Source organism: Hypomesus transpacificus, chromosome 22 (genome assembly GCF_021917145.1).
Source record: "Hypomesus transpacificus isolate Combined female chromosome 22, fHypTra1, whole genome shotgun sequence".
In the NCBI taxonomy this organism is placed as follows: Eukaryota; Metazoa; Chordata; class Actinopteri; order Osmeriformes; family Osmeridae; genus Hypomesus; species Hypomesus transpacificus.
Window position 1 is genome coordinate 14073949 of NC_061081.1, and position 12500 is coordinate 14086448.

Here is a 12500-nt window from a genome sequence, read left to right on the forward strand (position 1 = left end):
ACACACTCATTTACAATTCTACACACACATAAACACTTGCATTGACAATGACACACATACACATACTTGCACTTTCAATACTAAACACACAGACACACTCACAGTCACCCCTTCGTCTTGCTCCCTGATAGCTGGGTTCTCGCCAAGGATTGGAAAGACTGCTATGTCAGCAAAGGGTGTGGTATTATGTGTGTGTGTTGGGGGGAATAGATGTGTGTGTTTGTGTGTCAGACTGTGTGTATGAGTTGTGGGTGGTATTTTCTGTGTGTGTGCCTGGGGTATTTGGACTCTCGGTGTGTGTGTGCTCTGTATGTGTGTGTGTGTGGGTAGAATGGTAGATTCATAAAACAAAGTAAGCCACCGTGACTGCCTCTCATAAAACTACTAACTACCAACCATAGAGTATTGATCAAGCCCCCTCAATCAATACTGTACAATCCCTCCCTCCAGCACTAGCCCACAGCTCTCATCCTCTCTTCATCTCCTCTCTTCCTCTCCTCTCTTCCTCTTCTCTCTTCCTCTCCTCTCTTCCTCTCCTCTCTTCCTCTCCTCTCTTCCTCTCCTCTCTTCCTCTCCTCTCTTCCTCTCCTCTTTTCCTCTCCTCTCTTCCTCTCCTCTCTTCCTCTCCTGTTCTCTCTTCCTCTCCTCTCTTCCTCTCCTCTCTTCCTCTCCTGTTCTCTCTTCCTCTCCTCTCTTCCTCTCCTCTCTTCCTCTCCTCTCTTCCTTTCCTGTCCTCTCTTCCTCTCCTCTCTTCCTCTCCTCTCTTCCTCTCCTCTCTTCCTTTCCTCTCCTCTCTTCCTCTCCTCTCTTTCTCTCCTGTCCTCTCTTCCTCTCCTCTCTTCCTCTCCTCTCTTCCTCTCCTGTTCTCTCTTCCTCTCCTCTCTTCCTCTCCTTTCTTTCTCTCCTGTCCTCTCTTCCTCTCCTCTCTTCCTCTCCTCTCTTCCTCTCCTGTTCTCTCTTCCTCTCCTCTCTTCCTTTCCTTTCCTCTCTTCCTCTCCTCTCCTCTCTTCCTCCTATCCCCTGCCGTCAGCCTGCGCCACGCTCACTGCAAACAAAGATGGTCGTCCTGCCGTTCACCATGCTAGGTAAGAGTCCTAGAGTTGGATCATTTGGCTAGGGACTGCTTTACCGGTCTCCCATCAGCAGTGATGAATATTAGAGGCTGGGAGCAGCTGTGTTGGGAAAGGAGCTGAAATAGGATTCGGAGGGAGTGGGGGGGGAGGTTGTTGTTGTTGTTCTGTGTGTTGAAAGATGTAGCTGTGAAACTGGAGGAGTACATCCAGTACACTGCTGTGGGTTGGGCTGAGAGAGAGTAGGGGTTCTACGGAGGGGGGCTGTAAGAAGCTGAGCAAGGCTGAAACGGAAGGCTGGACTTTCTGAACACTTCTGTCAGGTTTTTGGAAGAGGAGGAAGAGGGGGGGGGATTAGGGCAGAGAGTCAGGGAGAGGGGATGAGAGAGGAGGGAGGGAGAAGGAGAGGTGATAAGAGGGAGAGAGAGAGAAAGAGAGAGAGAGACAGAGAGAGAGAGAGAGAGAGCGAGAGAGAGAGAGAGAGAGAGAGAGAGAGAGAGAGAGAGAGAGAGAGACAGAGTGGAGGGAGGACAAGGAGAGAAAAGCAGGAAGTGTAAATTGGCAGAGAGGAGGAGACTAGAAACACTAAGAGAGGGTGGAGGAGAGAAGAGATAGAGATGGGGGGGAGTGGGGGGGCAGGGGAGAAGAGAGATATGAAGGGAGAGTGATGCAGCGAAAGTGGTTTTACAAGCTAAGAAAGTCAGAATTCAGACACAGACCAACCCAATGGGATTGTGGCGGACCCCCCCTCCCCCTTTCCTCTCCGCTCAGACACCCCCTGCATCAGCTGTCCGTCAGACGCAACAGAAGCCAAACAGGAGAACCACAGAACGGAAGTTCGGAACCAACCAGCCAGCTTAATTCACCTGTCCAGCCAATGTCCACAGTGTTTCCCCCGCTTGAAGAGAAACAAGGGGAAGTCGACGCGAGCATGGAGAGGAAGAGGGACTTGGAGCCGACCTGCCCTGCTTCTCGCTGGACACAGTCACCCCCCCCCCCCCACACACACACACACACACACAAACACACTTTCTATTAAGAAAATTATACTTTACAGGCACATAGTCTGGTAGAGTACGTTAAAACCCACCACTGAAAGGGCGGCATTGTGCCTTTAGCTCGCTGTGCTCATGCGTGATGTTCTCCGTGGGTGATCTGGGTTCTGGTCTCCTTCGCTACAGCTACACAGACACAGCTGTTCATTACCGGCTCACTTTTTGGCTCAGAGGAGAACATTAATTATATAACTGCGAAGAAACAGTTATGTGTGTGTGTGCTAATTGAGAGAACATCACCCTCAGCTTAATATCCTCTAATTAGGTACAGCCCAACCTATAAGCCTTGACAAGTTTGGGATAAACCCAAGATTGGGGTGCCATTGGTTGGCCTACACCCTGATACTAAACACCCCAACCCGAACAACCTTAACTAACTCTAAATGGCATTGATTTAAACACAAGAGTTCCACCATAAAGTTGGACCTTATGTCACATAGGACAAACATTATAGTGAATAGTATTTGCATTTGTAAACATATGTTTATGTGTACAGCATTTACAGTGAGACAGTTATGTCTCCGTCGTGCCATCGGGTACGTCGCTGTAGGTTTTCAAACGCTCTCTATGTGACCCAGCTCTGACGCTGTGCTAGTATGCTAGTGTTGTTGTTGGAACAGGGCCCAGAACTGGGGCATTAGGACATCCGTCAGTCGAGGTCGGACAGAGTCATCTAGGAATGCTTCCGCAGCAAGAGAGTTACAGCACCAAACTATCTGTTTCTCTCTCTCCATCTCAACTGGGGCTAGACACAGTGAACTTGAACCGCAGTCTGGCCAGGTTCCAAACCTTCCTCTGGGTGCTTCCTGTGTCCCACTGGGGATCTGGGGCAGGGCGGTTATCTGTTGGTATCACAACACGAGTCTGAGGTGGACTCCAGCAGCTCTCCCTGGACTGTGGGCCGTACTCTGGCCCCGTACTCTTCCTCTCTCTGGGAGGAGTCCTCAGAAGTTTTCTTTCGTGACATCACAATGCTAGCTACGCAGCATTTCTCTGCTAGCTGACACTACTGCACTGCACTTTGGACAAGCTCCAAATCTGGTTCTGGGAGTCGTCCATTGTCCCGCACAGTAGAGAGTGTGTGGGGGGGGGGGGGGGGTGTTGAGGGTGGAGGAAAGGGCGACTGTGATTCAGTCAAGCTCTCAACATCACAAAAGCTCCCGGACGCCTTGCTGCCTCGCCTGTCTGTAGTTCACCTGGCTGACCCGGCATGTTTCCATTTTGCAGCCTTGTGCTTGCAGCCTGTCTGTTTAGCTGCCTGTCTGCCTTCAGTCTGTGGAGAGACGTGAAGGCTTTACGCATTGCAGCATCGGAGGGACCGGGGAGAGGCGGTGTGGGGCCTGGGCTGAAGGCGGACACACCTACCCATCCGCTTCCTCTACCCTGGAGACTTCTGAGTGCTGCTGATGGACAGGGGGCTAATCTGAGAGACAAACTGACCTCCACACCCGAGGAGCGAGAGAGGGAGAACAAGGGAGCGAGAGAGGAGTGAAAGACAAGGGAGGGAGAGAGGGAGAAAGAGAGAGAGGAAGAGTGGAGAGAAAGAGGAAGGGAAGGAGAGCGAGACAGACCAAGAAAGAGAGAACGAGAGAGAGGGAACGTAATGCTGGATACAGAACGCAAAGTCACACATCATCGAAGCACTGCAGGTAGGTTATATAGGCACACGAGGGGCATTATTCATAAAGTCATTAAAGCATTTGAAGTTAACTGACATTTCACACAAACTACTGAATCTCCCCGATAATCAGGAGCTCTAACGAGATTAAACATTGAATTTTCAAACGATTTAATTCAGAGCAAGCCTTGGGCCTTATCCCACCCACACAAGGCATAACAGTTTATTTCGGTAGTAATGCACACAAACACACACACACACACGCTTTCTCTTTCTCCCTTACATAATCATTTCCTCTATATGCGCTTTGGAAAGAGGAAGAACGATTTTAGGTCAAGGAATTCTATATTACGCGTCTTTCCTGAATTCTATATGGCAAACATTTCTTTTGGGAAATATAAAAAATAGAATTAGAAGAGTCTAAACTTGGTACCAAATGAAAACTAAACAGAACTCATTTAAAATCTCAATTAATTTGAATTAATGTAGTTTAGAATGAGAACTCAAATGGCATGAAAATGGTTTCTAAATTACTTTAGAACAAAATCGTTTTCCAAGAATATTCAGAGGCTTTAGATTGTATCATGGAACAGGCCTCTTCCACATCTGATAAGGTTTCCACTCCATGTCTCCAGATCCCCTGGGCCATGCAGCGTGTTGGGCCGTCTTGGAGAGAAGAGACTCACACATGAAACCTTCTTTATAAGTGGGTCCATCACCCAGTAGGGTGACACCTCTACATTCAACACAGCCCACCACCATCCAAAGAGTTATGTGATGTGTGTGTGTGTGTCTGTGAATATGCACACGAGCATAGTTTGTACATTTGCACTCTTGCATGTGCAAGACTGTGTGTGTGTGTGTGTGTGCGTGTGTGTGTGCGTGTATGTGTGTGTGTGTGTATGTGTGTGTGTGTGTGTATGTGTGTGTGTGTGTGAGTGTGTGAATGTGTGTGTGTGTGTGCGTGTATGTGTGTATGTGTGTGTGTGTGTGTGTGTGTGTGTTTGTCCATGTGTTTTAACAGGACAATTGGTCAGAATACACACCACACTAGAAGGACATTTTGAATTAACAGGACAGGAGCAGTGTCCTGCTAATTTCGACAAAATTCTAAAAGTGTAGAATGGTTTCTATTGGTCCATTAACCCTAAAAATGCAAAAAAACCAAGATGTCCGTTTAATACATATAAACATGATTTGTGTGTAAAATCTGTGTATCACCACAGCGCCCCCTACGGCAGGTTGTGTACTAGCAGGACTTCATGAATATGCACACAGCGTCTTATGCTGATTGGTTGTCTGCCGGAAGGTCCTGATAATTACTACACTGTCCTTCCAATTCAAGTCGCTATTTACACAGGGGATGAGTTAGCAATACGATAAAAGCAAAATGTATTATAAACCATGTATCTTGAAATATTGAATGAAATTAACAAAATATTACGTAAGTAAGTTGTTTTCTTCTTCCTGAATAAATCAAACTATGCTCTTTAGAAACGAAAAAGGAATTCTTATTTTGTCATACCCCTCCTCTTCTATCAACGTGGTACAATCCGTCAAGTTTTGCCGCGAAACATTAGTACTTTCTAATTGAACACCTCTCATCCCTGCATGCGTGGAGGACGAGGTAAGACCCATTTAATATTCTTTACACATTTAGGTACATATTGTTATGTAATCTGCTAAAACAATGACTAAAGGTAAATTATGCAGAATGGATTAGGTTACTTGATGTTTGTATGCACCAAAACATCTGATCTATGACAGTTTAGCTAGTTATTAGCAACTGGCCAGTGACATGCGGTGAGGTTCTTGGCTGGGGAGGCACGTAGGCATACTGACTCTTTCAAAATCAGATTTACAAATATATTTATTCAACAGAGCAGCTGCTTGCACATTGACTAATGGTTATGTTTCATATCCCTAACAAGTAACACTAGCAGGTAGTAGCATTGCTACGAGTATTATGCTAGGTTGCTAGGTAACCGAAGCTAACTAGAGCTAGCTAGCTTCCGTTTTGGAAAAATAACATCTAATATCATTAAATCATATTGTATACTGAAATTACATGTACAAAGGAATGAAAGTACATTAAGAAGTGCGCAGACACACAGGTCCTGTGTAATACTCAACATGTAAGGTGCAGGAATAAGGAGGACTGAGTTTTGAAATTACATGTACAGAGGAATGAAAGTACATTAAGAAGTGCGCAGACACACAGGTCCTGTGTAATACTCAACATGTAAGGTGCAGGAATAAGGAGGACTGAGTACTGTACATGAGAAACAAACTCTCATTCAGTGATTGTTCTTTACATCTCAGATCTCCAAAGAGATGCCATGCCAGGCTGAGGATGTGGACGCATGCGGATCCTTTTCAGGCAACACACTAGAGGTAAGTTTCATCTTTTAAGGCATATTTATTGTCTAAAATAAAGTCATGAGAATGATATTCAGAAGTATTCAGACACACAAGTACGATGTAACCTTTATATGTAAGGTGCAGGAATTTGGAGGATTGAGTTTTGAAATTACATGTACAAAGGAATGAAAGTACATTAAGAAGTGCGCAGACACACAGGTCCTGTGTAATACTCAACATGTAAGGTGCAGGAATAAGGAGGACTGAGTACTGTACATGAGAAACAAACTCTCATTCAGTGATTGTTCTTTACATCTCAGATCTCCAAAGAGATGCCATGCCAGGCTGAGGATGTGGACGCATGCGGATCCTTTTCAGGCAACACACTAGAGGTAAGTTTCATCTTTTAAGGCATATTTATTGTCTAAAATAAAGTCATGAGAATGATATTCAGAAGTATTCAGACACACAAGTACGATGTAACCTTTATATGTAAGGTGCAGGAATTTGGAGGATTGAGTTTTGAAATTACATGTACAAAGGAATGAAAGTACATTAAGAAGTGCGCAGACACACAGGTCCTGTGTAATACTCAACATGTAAGGTGCAGGAATAAGGAGGACTGAGTTTTGAAATTACATGTACAGAGGAATGAAAGTACATTAAGAAGTGCGCAGACACGCAGGTCCTGTGTAATACTCAACATGTAAGATGCAGGAATAAGGAGGACTGAGTACTGTACATGAGAAACAAACTCTCATTCAGTGATTGTTCTTTACATCTCAGATCTCCAAAGAGATGCCATGCCAGGCTGAGGATGTGGACGCATGCGGATCCTTTTCAGGCAACACACTAGAGGTAAGTTTAATCTTTCTAAGGCTTATTTATTGTCTAAAATAAAGTCATGAGAATGATATTCAGCAGTATTCAGACACACAGGTACGATATAACCTTAATATGTAAGATGCTGGAATTTGGAGGACTGAATTTTGAAATTACATGTACAGAGGAATGAAAGTACATTAAGAAGTGCGCAGACACATAGGTCCTGTGTAATACTCAACATGTAAGGTGCAGGAATAAGGAGGACTGAGTACTGTACATGAGAAACAAACTCTCATTCAGTGATTGTTCTTTACATCTCAGATCTCCAAAGAGATGCCATGCCAGGCTGAGGATGTGGACGCATGCGGATCCTTTTCAGGCAACACACTAAAGGTAAGTTTAATCTTTCTAAGGCTTATTTATTGTCTAAAATAAAGTCATGAGAATGATATTCAGCAGTATTCAGACACACAGGTACGATATAACCTTAATATGTAAGATGCTGGAATTTGGAGGACTGAATTTTGAAATTACATGTACAGAGGAATGAAAGTACATTAAGAAGTGCGCAGACACATAGGTCCTGTGTAATACTCAACATGTAAGGTGCAGGAATAAGGAGGACTGAGTACTGTACATGAGAAACAAACTCTCATTCAGTGATTGTTCTTTACATCTCAGATCTCCAAAGAGATGCCATGCCAGGCTGAGGATGTGGACGCATGCGGATCCTTTTCAGGCAACACACTAGAGGTAAGTTTCATCTTTTAAGGCATATTTATTGTCTAAAATAAAGTCATGAGAATGATATTCAGAAGTATTCAGACACACAAGTACGATGTAACCTTTATATGTAAGGTGCAGGAATTTAAAGGATTGAGTTTTGAAATTACATGTACAAAGGAATGAAAGTACATTAAGAAGTGCGCAGACACACAGGTCCTGTGTAATACTCAACATGTAAGGTGCAGGAATAAGGAGGACTGAGTTTTGAAATTACATGTACAGAGGAATGAAAGTACATTAAGAAGTGCGCAGACACACAGGTCCTGTGTAATACTCAACATGTAAGGTGCAGGAATAAGGAGGACTGAGTACTGTACATGAGAAACAAACTCTCATTCAGTGATTGTTCTTTACATCTCAGATCTCCAAAGAGATGCCATGCCAGGCTGAGGATGTGGACGCATGCGGATCCTTTTCAGGCAACACACTAGAGGTAAGTTTCATCTTTTAAGGCATATTTATTGTCTAAAATAAAGTCATGAGAATGATATTCAGAAGTATTCAGACACACAAGTACGATGTAACCTTTATATGTAAGGTGCAGGAATTTGGAGGATTGAGTTTTGAAATTACATGTACAAAGGAATGAAAGTACATTAAGAAGTGCGCAGACACACAGGTCCTGTGTAATACTCAACATGTAAGGTGCAGGAATAAGGAGGACTGAGTACTGTACATGAGAAACAAACTCTCATTCAGTGATTGTTCTTTACATCTCAGATCTCCAAAGAGATGCCATGCCAGGCTGAGGATGTGGACGCATGCGGATCCTTTTCAGGCAACACACTAAAGGTAAGTTTAATCTTTCTAAGGCTTATTTATTGTCTAAAATAAAGTCATGAGAATGATATTCAGCAGTATTCAGACACACAGGTACGATATAACCTTAATATGTAAGATGCTGGAATTTGGAGGACTGAATTTTGAAATTACATGTACAGAGGAATGAAAGTACATTAAGAAGTGCGCAGACACATAGGTCCTGTGTAATACTCAACATGTAAGGTGCAGGAATAAGGAGGACTGAGTACTGTACATGAGAAACAAACTCTCATTCAGTGATTGTTCTTTACATCTCAGATCTCCAAAGAGATGCCATGCCAGGCTGAGGATGTGGACGCATGCGGATCCTTTTCAGGCAACACACTAGAGGTAAGTTTCATCTTTTAAGGCATATTTATTGTCTAAAATAAAGTCATGAGAATGATATTCAGAAGTATTCAGACACACAAGTACGATGTAACCTTTATATGTAAGGTGCAGGAATTTAGAGGATTGAGTTTTGAAATTACATGTACAAAGGAATGAAAGTACATTAAGAAGTGCGCAGACACACAGGTCCTGTGTAATACTCAACATGTAAGGTGCAGGAATAAGGAGGACTGAGTTTTGAAATTACATGTACAGAGGAATGAAAGTACATTAAGAAGTGCGCAGACACACAGGTCCTGTGTAATACTCAACATGTAAGGTGCAGGAATAAGGAGGACTGAGTACTGTACATGAGAAACAAACTCTCATTCAGTGATTGTTCTTTACATCTCAGATCTCCAAAGAGATGCCATGCCAGGCTGAGGATGTGGACGCATGCGGATCCTTTTCAGGCAACACACTAGAGGTAAGTTTCATCTTTTAAGGCATATTTATTGTCTAAAATAAAGTCATGAGAATGATATTCAGAAGTATTCAGACACACAAGTACGATGTAACCTTTATATGTAAGGTGCAGGAATTTGGAGGATTGAGTTTTGAAATTACATGTACAAAGGAATGAAAGTACATTAAGAAGTGCGCAGACACACAGGTCCTGTGTAATACTCAACATGTAAGGTGCAGGAATAAGGAGGACTGAGTACTGTACATGAGAAACAAACTCTCATTCAGTGATTGTTCTTTACATCTCAGATCTCCAAAGAGATGCCATGCCAGGCTGAGGATGTGGACGCATGCGGATCCTTTTCAGGCAACACACTAAAGGTAAGTTTAATCTTTCTAAGGCTTATTTATTGTCTAAAATAAAGTCATGAGAATGATATTCAGCAGTATTCAGACACACAGGTACATTGTAACCTTAATATGTAAGGTGCAGGAATTTGGAGGACTGAGATTTGAAATTACATGTACAGAGGAATGAAAGTACATTAAGAAGTGCGCAGACACATAGGTCCTGTGTAATACTCAACATGTAAGGTGCAGGAATAAGGAGGACTGAGTACTGTACATGAGAAACAAACTCTCATTCAGTGATTGTTCTTTACATCTCAGATCTCCAAAGAGATGCCATGCCAGGCTGAGGATGTGGACGCATGCGGATCCTTTTCAGGCAACACACTAGAGGTAAGTTTCATCTTTTAAGGCATATTTATTGTCTAAAATAAAGTCATGAGAATGATATTCAGAAGTATTCAGACACACAAGTACGATGTAACCTTTATATGTAAGGTGCAGGAATTTAAAGGATTGAGTTTTGAAATTACATGTACAAAGGAATGAAAGTACATTAAGAAGTGCGCAGACACACAGGTCCTGTGTAATACTCAACATGTAAGGTGCAGGAATAAGGAGGACTGAGTTTTGAAATTACATGTACAGAGGAATGAAAGTACATTAAGAAGTGCGCAGACACACAGGTCCTGTGTAATACTCAACATGTAAGGTGCAGGAATAAGGAGGACTGAGTACTGTACATGAGAAACAAACTCTCATTCAGTGATTGTTCTTTACATCTCAGATCTCCAAAGAGATGCCATGCCAGGCTGAGGATGTGGACGCATGCGGATCCTTTTCAGGCAACACACTAGAGGTAAGTTTCATATTTTAAGGCATATTTATTGTCTAAAATAAAGTCAGGAGAATGATATTCAACAGTATTCAGACACACAGGTACGATGTAACCTTAATATGTAAGGTGCAGGAATTTGGAGGACTGAGATTTGAAATTACATGTACAAAGGAATGAAAGTACATTAAGAAGTGCGCAGACACACAGGTCCTGTGTAATACTCAACATGTAAGGTGCAGGAATAAGGAGGACTGAGTACTGTACATGAGAAACAAACTCTCATTCAGTGATGGTTCTTTACATCTCAGATCTCCAAAGAGATGCCATGCCAGGCTGAGGATGTGGACGCATGCGGATCCTTTTCAGGCAACACACTAGAGGTAAGTTTCATCTTTTAAGGCATATTTATTGTCCAAAATAAAGTCATGAGAATGATATTCAGCAGTTATACATTAACTTTATTTAAATCTGAATTCATAAGAATTGCATTCAGCTGTGTATAGATTCACAGTTTTTTTTTTTTTTTTGAGATAGCAATTGAGTGCTCATGCAAACAGACATCCACAGTTGGTTTGCGTTCTACTCGTGGGCCTCTATGAAGTCACATACAAAGATGGCAAAGGGTGCCGTATGCCAATTAGATTTTTCAACGTTTCCTGGTTTATTCTGTGAAAGTCTGCTTTTGTCCAAACTTAACTGCATGTGCCAAATGACACATGCAGTGACATGACATGGCAAAGGTAACTTAAGTTAACCAAACTTTCTCTGTAATACTCATCTTTATTTCTATGTATGTAATGAAGTATATTATATTTTATTACAGGTTGTGCAAGAACTGTTGATGGTCGGGCAACCTGTCGAGGAACCTGCGCCATTATCACAAGGTTAACTCTTATCCTCAGTCTACATGTCACCTTCTTTGATTGCTTTTAGGCTATGAAATAATGCATTGTGGATTCAGACCTTCTTCACTCGTTTCAATGTTGTTGTCACGGCAACAGTTCAGGTAAATGGGAGGCATGTAAGCTAAATTTCAAGTGATGTGAATGTAGATTACAGAAGTAGTAGCTTTAACCGATGACCAGGAAATTATTTTCAATCTAACAATGAACTTTTTGAATACATTACAGTGCAACAAGGAACATATAGGCCTGGCTGCTGCTCTTCAGTACGCACGACAGCAACGACACTGCCTTCAAAATAAAAGCACTTCTAATCATATCATTCATAATGACAAATCAACTTGGAAGCAAATAATGTTCCAGCCTAAGCGCTTTACAGTGAATGTATTTGTTATTTATTATTCATCCATCAGTTGCTTGAGCATCTTGGACTTCACCGTATTTAAGGACCCTACCCTACAACAAATAAATGCTCATCCATTGTTATTTGTCTTTATTTCTTCATTTCAGCACAAAGTCAACACACAGATGCTAAGGGGGAAGAACCCAACAGAAGACTAAAAAAGAAGGACAAAGGGCCCAGCAGAAAAAAGAACACGAAGAAACATTCTGGTAAATGCGAAAACACATACTCAGTCACTAAACACCAAGTTACTTAAGTATAACTGAAGAATGATAAAAATAAATTATCCATACCACCCAAAGGCAATAGGATGACCATTCTCTTCTTTCTGCGGGATACTGTTTATACTACTACTACTATTCCTTATTTAAAACATGTTTAAAGTGGAGTTGGTTTTCATTGATTTATTTGTCTTTTTTTCTAGTATCTCTGGAAAGTGCCAGGAGAGCAAAAAAGCATCTTTGGTCTCCCATGGAGGTTGCCGCAGTCATGAGACATTTTGGCCAACACATCAAAAAAGGGAAACTGGCCACTATGATTGAATGCCAGCAATGCAAGAAGGCTGAAAATCTTGCTCTGGCTGGTCGCTCTATCCAAAACATAAGAGATTTTGTAAGGAATCGGGGCGTAACTTTGAAAAGAAAAGAAAATCCTGGATAGATACAACACCCTGCAGCAGAGCTGAAACATATCCAACA

At 42.4% G+C, this 12500-nt stretch overlaps 1 protein-coding gene and 1 long non-coding RNA gene across 6 annotated transcripts in view; one reads left to right on the top strand and one right to left on the bottom strand.

Moving 5' to 3' along the window:
- The window catches only part of gne (glucosamine (UDP-N-acetyl)-2-epimerase/N-acetylmannosamine kinase), a 9951-nt gene extending 6614 nt beyond the window's left edge, over positions 1 to 3337 (bottom strand). Inside the window, exons 1-2 of the mRNA XM_047045368.1 lie at positions 3322 to 3337; positions 2915 to 2967 (exon numbers count right to left, since the gene is read on the bottom strand). Of these exons, the coding sequence (XP_046901324.1) occupies positions 2915 to 2967; positions 3322 to 3337 (69 nt within the window). The remainder of the gene's footprint in view (positions 1 to 2914; positions 2968 to 3321) is intronic.
- A 7132-nt stretch (positions 3338 to 10469) lies between these two features.
- LOC124484615 overlaps positions 10470 to 12500 on the top strand; it is a 2822-nt gene continuing 791 nt past the window's right edge. The window contains exons 1-4 of one of the 5 annotated variants that reach the window (XR_006957981.1): positions 10470 to 10518; positions 11321 to 11381; positions 11910 to 12011; positions 12227 to 12500. The exon at positions 12227 to 12500 is cut by the window's right edge and continues 791 nt beyond it. This is a non-coding gene — a long non-coding RNA (uncharacterized LOC124484615). Of the gene's footprint in view, positions 10519 to 10870; positions 11121 to 11320; positions 12012 to 12226 lie in introns of those variants that run through there. The other 4 variants (XR_006957982.1, XR_006957980.1, XR_006957978.1 and 1 more) reach the window with 4 other exon arrangements.